Genomic DNA, 16,266 nt, shown 5'->3' with positions numbered 1-16,266 from the left:
AGAGGCGAGTATAAAGTGTTTTTTTTTTTTAGTTTTACACTGGAGACTACAGCATTTGAGAAGAGATTTTCCCAGTAGTAGACAATCCCTTTAAGCCGGAGTCACCATGTAATAGACACTTCATGTATTCAGTATAAGGCAGACGAAGTATTGTAAAATCCGCATTTATTCATAGATACATTCACTTGTATCATTGCTTTTCTTGTTTAAAACAATTACATTGTATCATCCTCACTGCTCAGTTCTCAGGTTCTGGTTTACATGAAAAACATCCCAGAGCCTTCATTTAATATAAATTACTGAAAGGCCTATGACTGAAATAAGACCGATATTACTCTAAATTATCTACTGCGCCATCAAGGAACTCAGAACTGAGAAAAGATAATTCTACAAAAATAAATTTGGAAAATTAATCTGTTAATTCATAGAAGAATTTCCGCAGGGCAGTAGGCAGGACGTTTCTTCATACTGTTGCTGGTCCGAGGTTCTGTTATTTGCCATCCGTCAGCCATGCCTGCTCTTGTGAACACCGGCCAAGGGATTCTCTGGGTGAAGATGGGTAAAACGACCAAGTGTCCATATGGGGAATACATTTCGGTATGAAGTGTAGCTGATCGCACAGCTCTTGTTAAAGACACCTGATATATTTTCCTGCAAAGCAAATATAAGATGTATTATTACAGGTTTCAGCGGGTACAGGGAAGTTCATAAGAGATGGGTTGAATCAGAGCATGTTTAACCCGTTAATGACCAGGCCTTAAAGGGAATCTCTCACCAAGTTTTTGCTACCCCATCTGAGAGCAGCATGATGTAGGGGCAGAGACCCTGATTCCAGCGATTCATCACTTACTTAATTGGGTGCAGCAGTTCTGATAAAATCACAGTTTTCTCTCTGTATAACTTCGCTCCCACCACTGATTGGTATCTTTCTGCCTATGCAAAGTGTTCATAGAAAGCTGACAATCAGTGGCTAGGGCCTGGTTGGACTACCTGGCAGCAGGTTTACTAGTGCTTTAGTGATAACATGCTGATAAAACAGTGATTTTATCAAAACTTCAGAGAACAGTCCACTAAGTGACATCCTTGTAATCAGGTCAGTCTCCATCTCATGCTGCTCTCAGATTAGGTGGCAGCTTTCCATTAAAGGTCACCTCTCAGCAGGATTGTGCTAAGTAAACTACAGACACTGTCAGGTTGGCGCCGTTATACTGATTAAAATGAAACCTGGGTTAATGAAATCAGTCTGGTTGTGGTTTAAACCCTTCACGACATGTGCCATACATGTACGGTGCATGTCAGTTCTCCCCCTTTACGGCGGGCTTTGGCACTGGGCCCACATCTTTTCCGGCACATGTCAGCTGATTTAATCAGCTGGCATCTGTCCCCATCAGCTGCGGATGGAATCACGATCCACCCGCGGCTGTTAACATGTTAAATGCTGTTACGAGTGTGAAACATATGACTGACAGTCCACTCTCCTGGTTGTAGTGCCAATGCTTCTGCACACTACACAGTGGTCACTGAGTGCTATGTAGCCAGTGAAAGAGAAGACAAATGCGGCAATAAGCCACAGGGTTTGCATTTGATACCTGGAGACAGAACATGCTCATCCTATGAGCAGAAGCTTTAACCTTGCACCAAATTTTGTTTTTTTCACTCATTTCATTGAAGATTTTCCAACATAACAAGGTTACATCATAGAAGAAAAGAACAAACATCATTTCTTATTAACACTGTCTGGCAAAGGTTACCCTGCACTTATCGTATCATGGGTCTAATATCTTAACCAAAGCCCTAAGACCCTGATGTCATGCACCAAATATCACATATTTTATCTCAAGAAAATACTCCTCATTATCATTACTTTACCAATTTTTTTTTTTAATTTTTGTTAACAATGAAAGCAGTTTTAGGTTGTTTGATATAAATATACTTTAGGGGTTTTTTGCTGTACCTGAGGCCAGTCTCCATTGCTCAGCTGCTTCTCCAGTAGCAGTTTTACTCCTCTCTCCAAAACATCAACATTGGGAAACCTGCAAAAGATCCGCAAGCTCAACAGAAAGCTTCTATCACACAGCTCCAACCCTATAATCAGTACAGCACATAAAAACCATGTCGCATTCACACAGCTGTACGTCACGGTCTCAGCACGGGCCGTAATCCATGGACTGTCCACGGGTCTCCTGATCCAAACTTGACCGCGTCATAAGCATATACAGTGGGGAAAAAAAGTATTTAGTCAGTCAGCAATAGTGCAAGTTCCACCACTTAAAAAGATGAGAGGCGTCTGTAATTTACATCATAGGTAGACCTCAACTATGGGAGACAAACTGAGAAAAAAAAAATCCAGATAATCACATTGTCTGTTTTTTTTCATTTTATTTGCATATTATGGTGGAAAATAAGTATTTGGTCAGAAACAAAATTTCATCTCAATACTTTGTGATATATCCTTTGTTGGCAATGACAGAGGTCAAACGTTTTCTGTAAGTCTTCACAAGGTTGCCACACACTGTTGTTGGTATGTTGGCCCATTCCTCCATGCAGATCTCCTCTAGAGCAGTGATGTTTTTGGCTTTTCGCTTGGCAACACGGACTTTCAACTCCCTCCAAAGCTTTTCTATAGGGTTGAGATCTGGAGACTGGCTAGGCCACTCCAGGACCTTGAAATGCTTCTTACGAAGCCACTCCTTTGTTGCCCTGGCGGTGTGCTTTGGATCATTGTCATGTTGAAAGACCCAGCCACGTTTCATCTTCAATGCCCTTGCTGATGGAAGGAGGTTTGCACCCAAAATCTCACGATACATGGCCCCATTCATTCTTTCATGTACCCGGATCAGTCGTCCTGGCCCCTTTGCAGAGAAACAGCCCCAAAGCATGATGTTTCCACCACCATGCTTTACAGTAGGTATGGTGTTTGATGGATGCAACTCAGTATTCTTTTTCCTCCAAACACGACAAGTTGTGTTTCTACCAAACAGTTCCAGTTTGCTTTCATCAGACCATAGGACATTCTCCCAAAACTCCTCTGGATCATCCAAATGCTCTCTAGCAAACTTCAGACGGGCCCGGACATGTACAGGCTTAAGCAGTGGGACACGTCTGGCACTGCAGGATCTGAGTCCATGGTGGCGTAGTGTGTTACTTATGGTAGGCCTTGTTACATTGGTCCCAGCTCTCTGCAGTTCATTCACTAGGTCCCCCCGCGTGGTTCTGGGATTTTTGCTCACCGTTCTTGTGATCATTCTGACCCCACGGGGTGGGATTTTGCGTGGAGCACCAGATCGAGGGAGATTATCAGTGGTCTTGTATGTCTTCCATTTTCTAATTATTGCTCCCACAGTTGATTTCTTCACTCCAAGCTGGTTGGCTATTGCAGATTCAGTCTTCCCAGCCTGGTGCAGGGCTACAATTTTGTTTCTGGTGTCCTTTGACAGCTCTTTGGTCTTCACCATAGTGGAGTTTGGAGTCAGACTGTTTGAGGGTGTGCACAGGTGTCTTTTTATACTGATAACAAGTTTAAACAGGTGCCATTACTACAGGTAATGAGTGGAGGAAAGAGGAGACTCTTAAAGAAGAAGTTACAGGTCTGTGAGAGCCAGAAATCTTGATTGCTTGTTTCTGACCAAATACTTATTTTCCACCATAATATGCAAAATGAAAAAAAACCAGACAATGTGATTTTCTGGATTTTTTTTTCTCAGTTTGTCTCCCATAGTTGAGGTCTACCTATGATGTAAATTACAGACGCCTCTCATCTTTTTAAGTGGTGGAACTTGCACTATTGCTGACTGACTAAATACTTTTTTTCCCCACTGTATGAGGCTGCCAAGTTTGGGCCAGGGGACCAGTGAACAGTCCATGGATCCATGCTCGGACCGTGACACGCAGATGTGTGAATGTGGCTTAAAACTATCCAGAGGATTGTCCTCTACAGTGAAAACCGGCACCATATTCCCAGGAACACACGCACAGTCAGCCTTTGTAATCCTCAATGCAAAATCCAGCACCAGTCAGTCGCCATAAAAGTTGTCGTACCTGACGGCCATCAGACCCAGTAATGCCCAGCAGGTGTTGTGTAGCTGAGAGCTGGCACTCTGAAAGTATCTTCTCTCTTCACATGATTCAAAGTCTTCCCCCCAGCCTCCATCTTGCATTTGGTGAGAGAGAAGAAAATCGCAGGCACGGGTGATCTCCGGGCAACTGAATGGTGTAGGATAGGAAAAAAATCGGATCGGCAGAAATCAATTCATTTCACAAATGCTATCAATTCCTTCCTATGCTAAGTTTTTCTTTGGTTCTAGGTAACAAAAATGCCTATTAGAGCTAAAGGGGTATTCCCATCTCCAAGATCCTATTCCATTATGTAGCAGGTGCAATAATAATAATATTAGCAAACACCTCCAATTACAATTTTAGTAGAGTTCTTCTGATTAGCTATGTCACTTACCTCATGTGCAAGGCATTGCAGTAGCTTTGGTATCCATGGTTACGACCACTAGCAACTAACTGTCACTATGCCAGTGGTCGTAACCATGGATATCTAAGCTACTGCAATACCCTGCACATGGGGTAAATGACATAGCAAATCAGAAGAACTATTCTATATTTCTAATTGGAGGTATTTGTTAATATTATTATTATTGCACCTACTACATATTGGGATAGGATCTTGGAGATGGGAATACCCCTTTAGGAAAGCTGAAGAAAGTTTTTCCATCATGTTCAGGGCATAAGAAAAAGTCAGAGTCACCCTCTTTACTCCCAAGTTGTATGTTTAGCTGCTAAAAGTACCAAAAAGTGACAGTAGATAAAAAAAAAAAAAGTTATCAGTTTAACTAATAATATCCCCTTGCACAACCTGAGTCACAATGACTGCACACAACTAAACAACTAAAATATCAGACATTGTTTTCCATGTGTGTGAGGTTTTTATATGGCTTCTTGATGACACTCACCCATCTGAATACTTATATCCCATGCAAGCAAAGGCCTCAAGTCCAAACCATATGCCATATGTAAAGCACACACCCCAGGACCTGGACAACATGGAGAAATATTAGAATATATCATTAAACTAATAAAAAGCCATTTCTTGTGATTAGCATTGGGGGGACACAGCAACATTGGTACAGGATCTGCCATTAGGAGGCTGATATTAGGTAGAGTGAAAAGTAAACTGGTGGGGGTGACGGCAAAAACGCCACACAGGAGAACATTTGGAGGGCAGCGTCCTAACACGTCAACTTTTAAATGAACATTTTCTGGTCGGATAATGATTGTCAGTCTGCTAAAAAAACAAAAACCCACTATCCTCCCAACAGGTCCATTGTTATTACCAAGTAAATCACACATTTGCACTTATTGTAAAATCGCTTTCCTGTTGACTACATTAGGGCACAAAAATCCCACGAAATTCCTATTTTGCGACTCTCCAGGGTTCATTTGGCACCTCTGCATATGGCTCTCTTCCTCGGGTTTAGATCATGTTGGTTCTACTTCTTACAGTTTTTTTTTTGCTCTTTTGCTGCCTTTGGCACAAAACTGAGCTGGTCAGTTAGCCCACCAGACAGAGCCAACACTTCTTTTCTGCCTCCTGTCAGCCTACTACTGGAAGGTCATATGCCCAAGGTGCTGTGCTCCTTAACCTACCTATTCATCGAGAGAGAGATTTTACCAAAAGTTCAAAAGCCTAAATGATAACACAGTTCTAGAATACTTACCCTTCCCAGGAGCCATCTTGTCGCTGAACCCTGCGACAGTAATCCAGGCCTTGTTTGAGAGTTTCCCTAAGTGAAGGAGAAAAAAAAGAGTCCCTATCAGAAAGTGCAGTCGCCTATCATAGTTTTGAGAAAGTTTCCTTTCCCTACAAGGACCATTTGATTTCCCTGCCAGAAAGGTAACTATGGCCAAGAAGTACAGTACTACGGATGCAATGTCACAAACCTAACAGTGGCAGTGCAGCGATAATACCAGAGCTAGGTCAATTACAAGCGGTCATGCATTTGTAACATATTTTTAGATGGTACTTAAAAGACCCTAAAAGCGGTTTTCAGGTCTTTAGATACTGATGACTTTTCCTTTGGATAGGTCATCGATATCAGATTGGTGGTGGGCAGACACTCAGTACCCACACTGATCAGCTTCATTCAAAGTGTAGCAGCCGCTGCCAGGTACTGCAGAACAGCTCCTAAATCAAGAGGATAGGTCATCAATATCTTCTGACCACAAAACCCCTTTAAAGGAGTTTGCCATATAAAGCTGAAAGGCAAATTTATATAAAGTAAATAATTTTATGAACATCAGGAATATGTAACGTTGCTTATGAAAAAGAATGAATGAGAAATTACCCGATTTCATGTGCCCTGTAGTCCGGGTCCCAGGCTTGGTAATGTTTCAAGGCTTGCATTGCAGCAGATGTGCACTCGACATAGGTGTAGTCAATCATAATATCTCCTGCAGTGAGTGAAAGCACTGAATGTGATCCCAATGCTCCTCTCAGGTTGTATTTATTACACTACTATGTACGTACCAAACACTTCAGATGGATTGAGCCTTTCCAACAAGCGGCCACCTCGTTTGGTTTCATAGGTAGCAAATCCCCCATCAGAATTCCTCATACTAAGCAGCTACAACACATCGAAATTATCAGGTCACATCTCAGAAGACGACCAAATCCCACATACACAGCTGCACGTTTCTTACCACATCGACGGCATCCCGTAATCTGCTCCTTGGAATATGTTCAGATAAGAAAGAGCAGTTTTCTTGGAGCAGCATTGCAGACTTCAGCCCCTCTGCGGTACAATCTGCTACAATCCAACCACAATCCCGAGTGCTGAATGGGAATCCTCCCTGAATTACAAAAAGACACCTTTAAATGTCAGAATGTCAAAGTACTGAAAATATTCAAAGAAAAAACAAGCTATCGAATACTGCGTTTCTAAAAGAGTCACTGGTTAGGAAAAATGATGTTTGTCAACATAATACAATTTGTATGATAAACACACCTGCCCCCTCAGGACACCTACAGATAAACCTGAACACTACATTATAATATATACCCACCTTGTTCATCTGTCTGTAGTATTTCTTGTACTCTGGTGGGTTATCAGGTATCTGCAACATATAGAAATTAATCATATATCACGTGCATGTGACTGACAAACACAACTGATTCCGGAAAATAAATAAGCTTTCATATGAATTTTTCACCAAAAAAAACAAAACAAACTAATAACTCCTGGGTGCCACAATAAATACATAAAAAACAGGATTGCAGTTGTCTGTTAATAAAAAAGTACTACGGTTTAACTTGTAGAGCTTGCATGTAATAGAGAACAGTGCACGCTGCTCAAAAGCATACTTTTCTCACTGCATCATGCAAGGTCTGTGACCTCTACCGAAGCTAGTCTAAACTAAGATTCTTGATTTATGTTCATTTTGTGTTTTTTTTAATATACAGTTGTGGCCAAAAGTATTGACACCCCTGCAATTCTGTCAGATAATACTCAGTTTCTTCCTGAAAATGATTGCAAACACAAATTCTTTAGTATTATTATCTTCATTTAATTTGTCAAATGAAAAAACACAAAAAGAATTGTCCTAAAGCCAAATTGGATATAATTCCACACCAAACATAAAAAAGAGGGTGGACAAAAGTATTGGTATTGTTCGAAAAATCATGTGATGCTTCTCTAATTTGTGTAATTAACAGCACCTGTAACTTACCTGTGGCACCTAACAGGTGTTGGCAATAACCAAATCACACTTGCAGCCAGTTGACATGGATTAAAGTTGACTCAACCTCTGTCCTGTGTCCTTGTGTGTACCACATTGAGCATGGAGAAAAGAAAGAAGACCAAAGAACTGTCTGAGGACTTGAGAAACCAAATTGTGAGGAAGCATGAGCAATCTCAAGGCTACAAGTCCATCTCCAAAGACCAGAATGTTCCTGTGTCTACCGTGCGCAGTGTCATCAAGAAGTGTAAAGCCCATGGCACTGTGGCTAACCTCCCTAGATGTGGACAGAAAACAAAAATTGACAAGAGATTTCAACGCAAAATTGTGCGGATGTTGGATAAAGAACCTCGACTAACATCCAAACAAGTTCAAGCTGCCCTGCAGTCCGAGGGTACAACAGTGTCAACCCGTACTATCCGTCGGCATCTGAATGAAAAGGGACTGTATGGTAGGAGACCCAGGAAGACCCCACTTCTTACCCCGAGACATAAAAAAGCCAGGCTGGAGTTTACCAAAACTTACCTGAAAAAGCCTAAAACGTTTTGGAAGAATGTTCTCTGGTCAGATGAGACAAAAGTAGAGCTTTTTGGGCAAAGGCATCAACACAGAGTTTACAGGAGAAAAAAAGAGGCATTCAAAGAAAAGAAAACGGTCCCTACAGTCAAACATGGCGGAGGTTCCCTGATGTTTTGGGGTGGGTTTGCTGCCTCTGGAACTGGACTGGCTTGACCGTGTGCATTTCATTATGAAGTCTGAAGACTACCAACAAATTTTGCAGCATAATGTAGGGCCCAGTGTGAGAAAGCTGGGTCTCCCTCAGAGGTAATGGGTCTTTCAGCAGGAAAATGACCCAAAACACACTTCAAAAAGCACTAGAAAATGGTTTGAGAGAAAGCACTGCAGACTTCTAAGGTGGCCAGCAATGAGTCCAGACCTGAATCCCATAGAACACCTGTGGAGAGATCTAAAAATGGCAGTTTGGAGAAGGCACCCTTCAAATATCAGGGACCTGGAGCAGTTTGCCAAAGAAGAATGGTCTAAAATTCCAGCAGAGCATTGTAAGAAACTCATTAATGGTTACCGGAAGCGGTTGGTCGCAGTTATTTTGGCTAAAGGTTGTGCAACCAAGTATTAGGCTGAGGGTGCCAATACTTTGGAGTTTTGTGTGAAATGATGAATGTTTTGCTTTTTGCTTCATTCTCTTTTGTGTTTTTTCATTTAAGACAAATTAAATGAAGATAATACCAAAGAATGTGTTTGCAATCATTTTCAGGAAGAAACTGAGTATTATCTGACAGAATTGCAGGGGTGTTAATACTTTTGGCTACAACTGTATCTGAGCCAAGATTAGCTTCAAGATTCATAATCTCGTCTGAAGGAATGAAGACAAAAAAAGAACTCAAGCAGCCTTCACCGTAGCATAACCTGCAAGCTCTACAAATCGAAAGGCATTTTAAATAAAACAACTGTGAAAAAACCCCACAAATAATAAAAAAGGGTTTAAAAGATGTATATAGTGTTCACATATATTCACATTTTGCAAAACTTCACCTGTGTAATACGAAGAAATTCATGTGCCTTCTCTAAAGATTTCTCAAATTGTTTTTTCTTGTGTGCTCCAGCCTGTAGACAGACGGCAAAAAAAAAAAAATAAAAACATAAGCAATACACAAAATATATTGAAACAAATCTATAAAAACTGATATGAAAAAAATCTGGGCTTTATTGTAATTTTGTGTGTTTCTCCTTAGCCTCATTGGGGGACACAGATACTGTGGGTGTATGCTTCTGCCGCTAGGAGGCTGACACTAAAGCGGGAGTCACACATAGCAATCTCGCTAGCGAGATCGCTGCTGAGTCACAACTTTTGTGACGTAACAGCTATCTCACCAGCGAGATCGCTGTGTGTGACAGCGATCAGCGAACGGCCCCCCTGCCGGTATCGCTGCAAGAAACCTCTGGACATATTTTTGGTCGCTGGTCTCCCGCTGGCCAGCCCGCATCGCTGCGTGTGACAGGCGGGAGACCAGCGATCAGCTGTAAAAAATAGAATTAAAATAAAAAATATAGTTATTCTCACCTTCCGACATCCTGCGCAGCCATCCTATCTCCACGCTCCGTTCCCAGTGATCCTTTGCACGAATGACCGCGAGACTTCGCACTCCCGCGAGACCGTAACGTCTCGCGGTCATTCTCGCAAAGGATCACTGGGACCGGAGCGTGGAGAGAGGAAGGCTGCGCGGGACGTCGGAAGGTGAGAATAACAATATTTTTTATTTTAATTCTATTTTTTACAGAGATGGCAAGCGATGCCGGGCGCTCGGCATCGCTGTGCTGATCGCTGGTGAAGCTGTCTGTGTGACAGCTCACCAGCGATCACATAGCGACTTACTAGCAATCCTGACACCTTGATATCGGTGTCGGTATCGCTGGTAAGTCGCTGTGTGTGACTCCAGGTTTAGTGAAAAGAAGAGGTTAGCTCCTCCTCCGTCGTATACACCCTCGCCCCTATTGCGGGCGGAACTCAGTTTTTTGCTTAGTGTCCATGGAGGCACACACGTCTGGTTTTGCTCCAGACGTTTTTTTTTTTCTTTTCCCATGAAGATGAGACAGGGGTGATGGACCCTATTGAAAGGGTCTGATCTCCCCAAACCATCAACAGGCGAGCACGTGTTGAGTATTGTCTCCACGTATCCTCTCCCGCACCGTGGGACATATCTGGGCCCGTTTTCCCCAGACCTTTTTTTATTTTATTTTTACCGTCTATGAAGATGAGAAAGGGGCAACGGATCCTATTGAAAGGGTCCGATTTCCCCAAACCATCAACGGGTGAGCACGTGCGAGTGTCCCTCCACGTATCCTCTCCCGCGACGTGGGACACAATGCCGGACTTAGCCCTGACCACCCCTAGGTATTGAAACCATGGGCTGAACAGAGGCACAAGACTAGTCCGTGCGGCCCCCACTGCTCCACCAATGCTTAGACTGCGGTGCTGCAAGGCGGCGAACGGTCCCTCTCCTCACCCCCTGAAGGGGTTAGTTGGGGCTAGGGTGCCTGCACCGTCCTATTTTGTCAAGGCCCCCTCACATACCTGAGCTGGGAAGCTGAAGAGGATCGTCAGTGAGGAGAGCACCTGGGAGGGCTCCTGCGGCGAAGATCCGGGGCTGGAGCCCTTAGCTGTCAGATGCCACCGGCCAGTGGCTGCAGAGCGGTGCGGAGCAGCCCGCGCCAGAAAGTAGCGCCATTTTTTTGTTCCCCCCCGGGCAGGGGATAAATTGAGGCTGCTGCTTTAGCCGAAGCTAGGCCGCAACCGGAAGTTCCGCCTCCGGGCCGCGCGTCACTTCCGGCGGCCCGCCCCCCAGGCCTGGGCGGCGGGGGATAAATTTAGTCCCCGGATTCGGAGCGCGGCTACGCCGCAGGCCCGGAACTACCGCCCCTGGACCGGTTTATATGCTGGCGGTCCGCCCCACGGCTGGTGGCGCGCGATTTTTGTGTGGATGCATCCAGGAACGGGGGGGGGGGGGGGCACAGGACTGGGGTAAGTGCTGCCCAGGAGACCACAGGGAAAACGAGGTGCTACCTCCTTCCCCCTATCCCCAGCAGCGGACAGATACAGCATGTCCGAAGAAGCAGCATGCATCTGTTGTCGGGCTGTGTTTCCGCGGGCGAAGGGCAGGCAATTATGCAAAGCCGGCGACTGCAAAAGCGCCCAGGAGCCCTCCCCTGCAACCGAACCCACAATGCTGGTGTGGGCAGACCGCAGAGGACAAGGCTCGGGATTCCCGCTGTGCAGCGCCCGGAACCCGACGCCTAACAGAACCTCAGTGTCCGTCCTCCCCTGCGACCGTGACCAATGTGCCAAGCCCCCCAGAGTGGGCCCTATCACTGTCACAGTTCATGCAATTGAGTCCCTTCAGGCCTCAGATGGGGGCAGGGACAGTGGCTCGCCGGCCTTAGAGGGGACCTCCACCTCACAAGAGCCTCTCGCCTGCAGGGGCCGCTCTCATTCCAGGCAGACCCGAGGGAAACGAATCCACACGGTATCGCCCAGTCCATCCGGTGCCTTGGCATCTGTAAGTTCTGCTTCTCGCTCCCCGTCACCAGTGGTTGATAGTGAGCAGACCTCAGAATTCGACTCAGACGAGCCCCTTGACCTGGATACTCCAGCGTCATGTGAAACAGTGGACAGCCTCATAGAAGCCGTCAATCAGACCAGCGGCTACGGGGCATGAAGTGGCATTTAAGCAAGTGAAGCGCCCGCACAGAAGTTTTTCCTCTCACCCGGTGTTTGAGGACATAGTGCAGCGGCACAGAGAACGTCCAGACAGGCGTTTCTCGGGTCAAAAGGCACTCGAAACAGGGTATCCGTTTGCTCCCGACCTCCGTAAAAAATGGATGGAATCCCCGATGGTGGATCCTCCGGTTTTGCGCCTAGCCACTAAGACCCTGCTATCCGCCCCTAGTGTTTCCTTAGTTAAGGATCCCACAGATCGCTTTATAGAGAGCTTAGCTCACTCAGTATATGAGGCGTCAGGGTCAGCGCTCGCTCCCTCATTCGAAGCAACTTGGGTAGCCAAGGCTATGATATCATGGTCAGAAACATTAAACAAGGTCGCGCAGGAACAGGATCTACCTGCAGAGATTTTGAAGGTTGTAGGTCAGATGGCGATGGCCGGAGACTATGTAATCAATGCGTCTTTGGATGCGGACAATTGCTCGGCACTTGCTGCCGCTAATGCAATTTCTATCAGAAGAGCCCTATGGTTAAGGACATGGCGAGCCGATTCTACTTCTAAGAAGTCCTTGACTTCCCTGCCTTGTCAGTGCGGCCACCTATTTGGGGAGAAGTTGGATCAACTTATCTCCGACTCCACAGGAGGAAAGAGCGGTTTTCTCCCTCATCAAAAGGTCAAAACGCTTTTTTGTCACCCGTTTTCAGGCACGTTGTCGGGCTTTTCGCTACCCCGGGTGGACTACAGCGGCCAATTCAGCCGCCTCTAGCCGCCCCAACCAGGATAGGGAACGGCAGGTCTCATATAGAGCCAATCCATTGGGGAGAATGCATACTCAGCAGCCCAGATCGAGGGGATCCAGATCCCCAAGATCGTCGCCCAAATGACTCGAGGCCTTTACCAGACGTCACCGGTAAGGTGGGCGGCCGCCTACTCTGGTTTCACCACGTCTGGGACAATGTCGTTCACAACGCATGGGGAAAGGAATTGGTGGCCTCAGGTTACAAAATAGAAATTGTCAGATATCCTCCAAGATGGTTTTTTCTTTCCCGGCTTCCCAGGGTGGATACACAGGCAAGGGCTCTATTGGGAGCCATCAAATCGCTCCAGCACAACGGAGTCATTGTTCCAGTGCCGGAACACGAAAGAGCTCAGGGGTTCTATTCCAACTGTGATAAAACACTCCGGGATCGCCTTTGCTGGGGTCAAAGGTCACGTGCGTTCAGCATGAAACTCAGGCGCAGAGCTGGGATTCGGGTGTAACTGACACTGGGTCAGGTTTATTAACAGTGAAAGCAATGCAAAAGGAAATAAACCATAAAACAAATCCTTGCCTGTCCGGCACTAACTAAACAATGGACAACCTAACTACCAACTGGCGGGCTTCTCCCATCCAGCCAAACCACAGTTGCAGTGGGCACTGCTTTCACTCACGTGTGTGTCTCTCACACAGACAGGCTCTCTGTGTTCCCAGGCTGAGACACCCACACAACCACCTTGCATCCTTTTATATCCACCTCCCATTATTCATTAGCAAGCAGGTGCGATACTGACCAGACTAGGCCACATAGGAAAGGAATCTGGGCAAGATATACCTGCCCTCATCCACTATTCCCACATGATTCTCACATATCCCCCCCCTCTGCTCAGACCACTCTGGTCGAGCAATGACACCCGCCAAAGAGTGCACTCGGGACAGGGCATCTGCATTCCCCATCTGTACCCCTGGGCGGTGCTCCACCGTAAAAGTGTAGGCCTGCAGGGAAAGGAACCACCGGGTCACCCGGCTATTCCGTTCCTTGTTCAAGTGCATCCACTTGAGAGGGGCATGGTCAGTGATCAGCCTGAACTTTCGGCCCACCAGGTAATATTTGAGGGCCTCTAGAGCCCACTTAATGGCGAGGCACTCTTTTTCTACGACTGCATACCTTTGCTCGTGTTTATTCAGCTTCCTGCTGAGATAGAGGACTGGGTGTTCCACTCCGTCCCTCACTTGTGAGAGTACGGCCCGATACCGGTATCAGAGGCATCCGTTTGTACCACAAACTCGCTGCGGAAGTCCGGAGTCACCAGTACTGGTTGAGAGCAAAGTGCCCGTTTTAGGCTATGGAAGGCTTCTTCAGCCGCCAAACTCCATTTAATCATGACGGAGTCTTTCCCTTTTGTAAGATCCGTCAGGGGGGTAGCGATGGCTGCAAAATTGGGTATGAACCGGCGATAATAGCCGGCGATCCCCAGGAAGGCTTGCACCTGCTTCTTGTTGACAGGTTGTGGCCAGTCCTGAACCGCCTGAATCTTATCAACCTGGGGTTTAACAACACCCCTCCCAATTACATACCCCAAATACCGGGCTTCTTCTAGCCCGATGTGACATTTCTTGGGGTTCGCGGTCAGACCTGCCTCCCACAGGTCGTCAATCACAGCTTGTACTTTCTGGAGATGAGTCTCCCAGTCCAAGCTGTAAATGACAATGTCATCCAAATAGGCCGAAGCGTACCGCCTATGTGGCCTCAAGACTCGATCCATCAGTCTCTGGAAGGTCGCCGGTGCCCCGTGCAGTCCAAATGGCATATACACATACTGAAATAAACCTTCCGGCATAGCAAATGCCGTCTTTTCTCTGGCAGCCTCAGCCAGAGGGATCTGCCAATACCCCTTTGTTAGATCTAGGGTCGTAATATACCGGGCTTTTCCTAACCGATCTATTAACTCGTCGACCCGGGGCATAGGATAGGCATCAAATTTTGAGACCGCATTCAGTTTCCTGAAGTCATTGCAGAACCGGATGGTGCCGTCCGGTTTAGGAATTAGCACAATCGGGCAGGACCACGCACTGTGCGATTCCTCAATGACTCCTAACTCTAACATTGCCTTCACTTCCCGGGAAACGGCTTCACGGCGTGCTTCCGGGATTCGGTAGGGCTTTACGTGAACTGTGACACCAGGTTCCGTTACGATGTCATGTTTCATTAGCATAGTCTGCCCGGGTTTTTCTGAGAAACTGCCTGACCTCCGTCTTTTGCCGCTCCGAGAGAGTCTCTGCAACCCGTACCTCCGGTACGGTATGCGAGCAGACAGGACGGGCCAGCTCCGCTGACAAGGCAGACCGATCCTTCCAGGGCTTTATCAGATTTACATGATAAATCTGTTCAGGTTTCCGTTTACCTGCCTGGTATACTTTGTAGTTTACTTCACCAACTCTTTCCTTGATCTCAAAGGGGCCCTGCCACTTTGCCAGGAACTTACTGTCCACCGTGGGGACCAGGATCAACACCCTATCTCCGGGTGCAAACGTACGGATCTTGGCGCCACTATCATAGATTCTTTTTTGGGCTCCTTGAGCCTGTATCATGTGTTCTTTAACGATAGGCATAACAGCCGCAATACGGTCCTGCATTTGTGTGACGTGATCTATCACTGTTTTAAATGGAGTGACCTGACCCTCCCAGGTTTTTTTGCAACGTCTAACAGTCCGCGAGGACGTCGGGCGTACAATAACTCGAAAGGCGAGAATCCCGTGGAAGACTGGGGTACTTCCCTGATGGCAAAAAGCAAATACGGAAGTAAATAGTCCCAGTTCTTCCCATCCTTGTCTATCACCTTTCTCAGCATCTGCTTCAGAGTTTTATTGAACCGTTCAACCAACCCGTCTGTTTGAGGGTGATACACGGACGTGCGTAACGGTTCGATTTGTAACAATCGGCAGAGCTCCTTCATTATCCTGGACATAAAGGGGGTCCCCGGGTCGGTGAGTATCTGTTTTGGTATACCGACCCGACTAAACACATGCACCAGTTCCTTGGCAATCGTCTTGGTGGCAGTGTTACGCAAAGGGATGGCCTCCGGGTAACGAGTGGCATAATCCAAGATGACCAGGATATGTTGGTGTCCACGTGCAGACCGTGGAAGGGGCCCAAATAAATCCATCCCAATCCTCTCAAACGGGACTTCAATAATAGGTAGGGGTACCAAAGGGCTACAGAACCGGGGCTTAGGTGCAGAGGCTTGGCAGTCAGGACAAGACTCACAATATACACGAATATCGTGATGCATGCCTGGCCAAACAAAACAGTGTAATATCCTTTCGATGGTTTTCTGGACTCCCACGTGACCTCCCATCACATGTCCGTGGGCCAGGTCCAGCACCTGCCGCCGGTAGGGTTTTGGCACGACTAATAGTTGCACCGTATCTTCCCCCTTTTTCTCTACCTGATAGAGTAAATCATTCTCCAGAACCATGTAAGGATATGCCAGCCTAGAGCCAGGTTCTACGGGTACCCCATTTATCACT

General features: G+C 46.3%; 1 protein-coding gene across 2 annotated transcripts in view; it reads right to left on the bottom strand.

Annotated features, from left to right (window-relative positions):
• Window positions 1–148: 148 nt before the first annotated feature.
• Window positions 149–16,266, bottom strand: part of LSS (lanosterol synthase) — a 45,225-nt gene continuing 29,107 nt past the window's right edge. For both annotated transcript variants that reach the window (XM_073577526.1, XM_073577527.1), the window contains exons 13-22: window positions 9,295–9,366; window positions 7,069–7,119; window positions 6,706–6,855; window positions 6,533–6,629; window positions 6,351–6,456; window positions 5,724–5,789; window positions 4,959–5,039; window positions 4,039–4,203; window positions 1,955–2,033; window positions 149–651 (exon numbers count right to left, since the gene is read on the bottom strand). In XM_073577526.1, the coding sequence (XP_073433627.1) occupies window positions 505–651; window positions 1,955–2,033; window positions 4,039–4,203; window positions 4,959–5,039; window positions 5,724–5,789; window positions 6,351–6,456; window positions 6,533–6,629; window positions 6,706–6,855; window positions 7,069–7,119; window positions 9,295–9,366 (1,014 nt within the window). In that variant the 3' untranslated portion in view covers window positions 149–504. The remainder of the gene's footprint in view (window positions 652–1,954; window positions 2,034–4,038; window positions 4,204–4,958; window positions 5,040–5,723; window positions 5,790–6,350; window positions 6,457–6,532; window positions 6,630–6,705; window positions 6,856–7,068; window positions 7,120–9,294; window positions 9,367–16,266) is intronic.

The sequence above is a fragment of the Dendrobates tinctorius genome, unplaced genomic scaffold (assembly GCF_039654945.1).
Source record: "Dendrobates tinctorius isolate UK_male_01 unplaced genomic scaffold, ASM3965494v1 ptg000056l, whole genome shotgun sequence".
NCBI classification, from domain to species: Eukaryota; Metazoa; Chordata; class Amphibia; order Anura; family Dendrobatidae; genus Dendrobates; species Dendrobates tinctorius.
The sequence above is the reverse complement of the archived record's forward strand: the minus strand, read 5'-3'. Positions and strand labels throughout refer to the sequence as shown.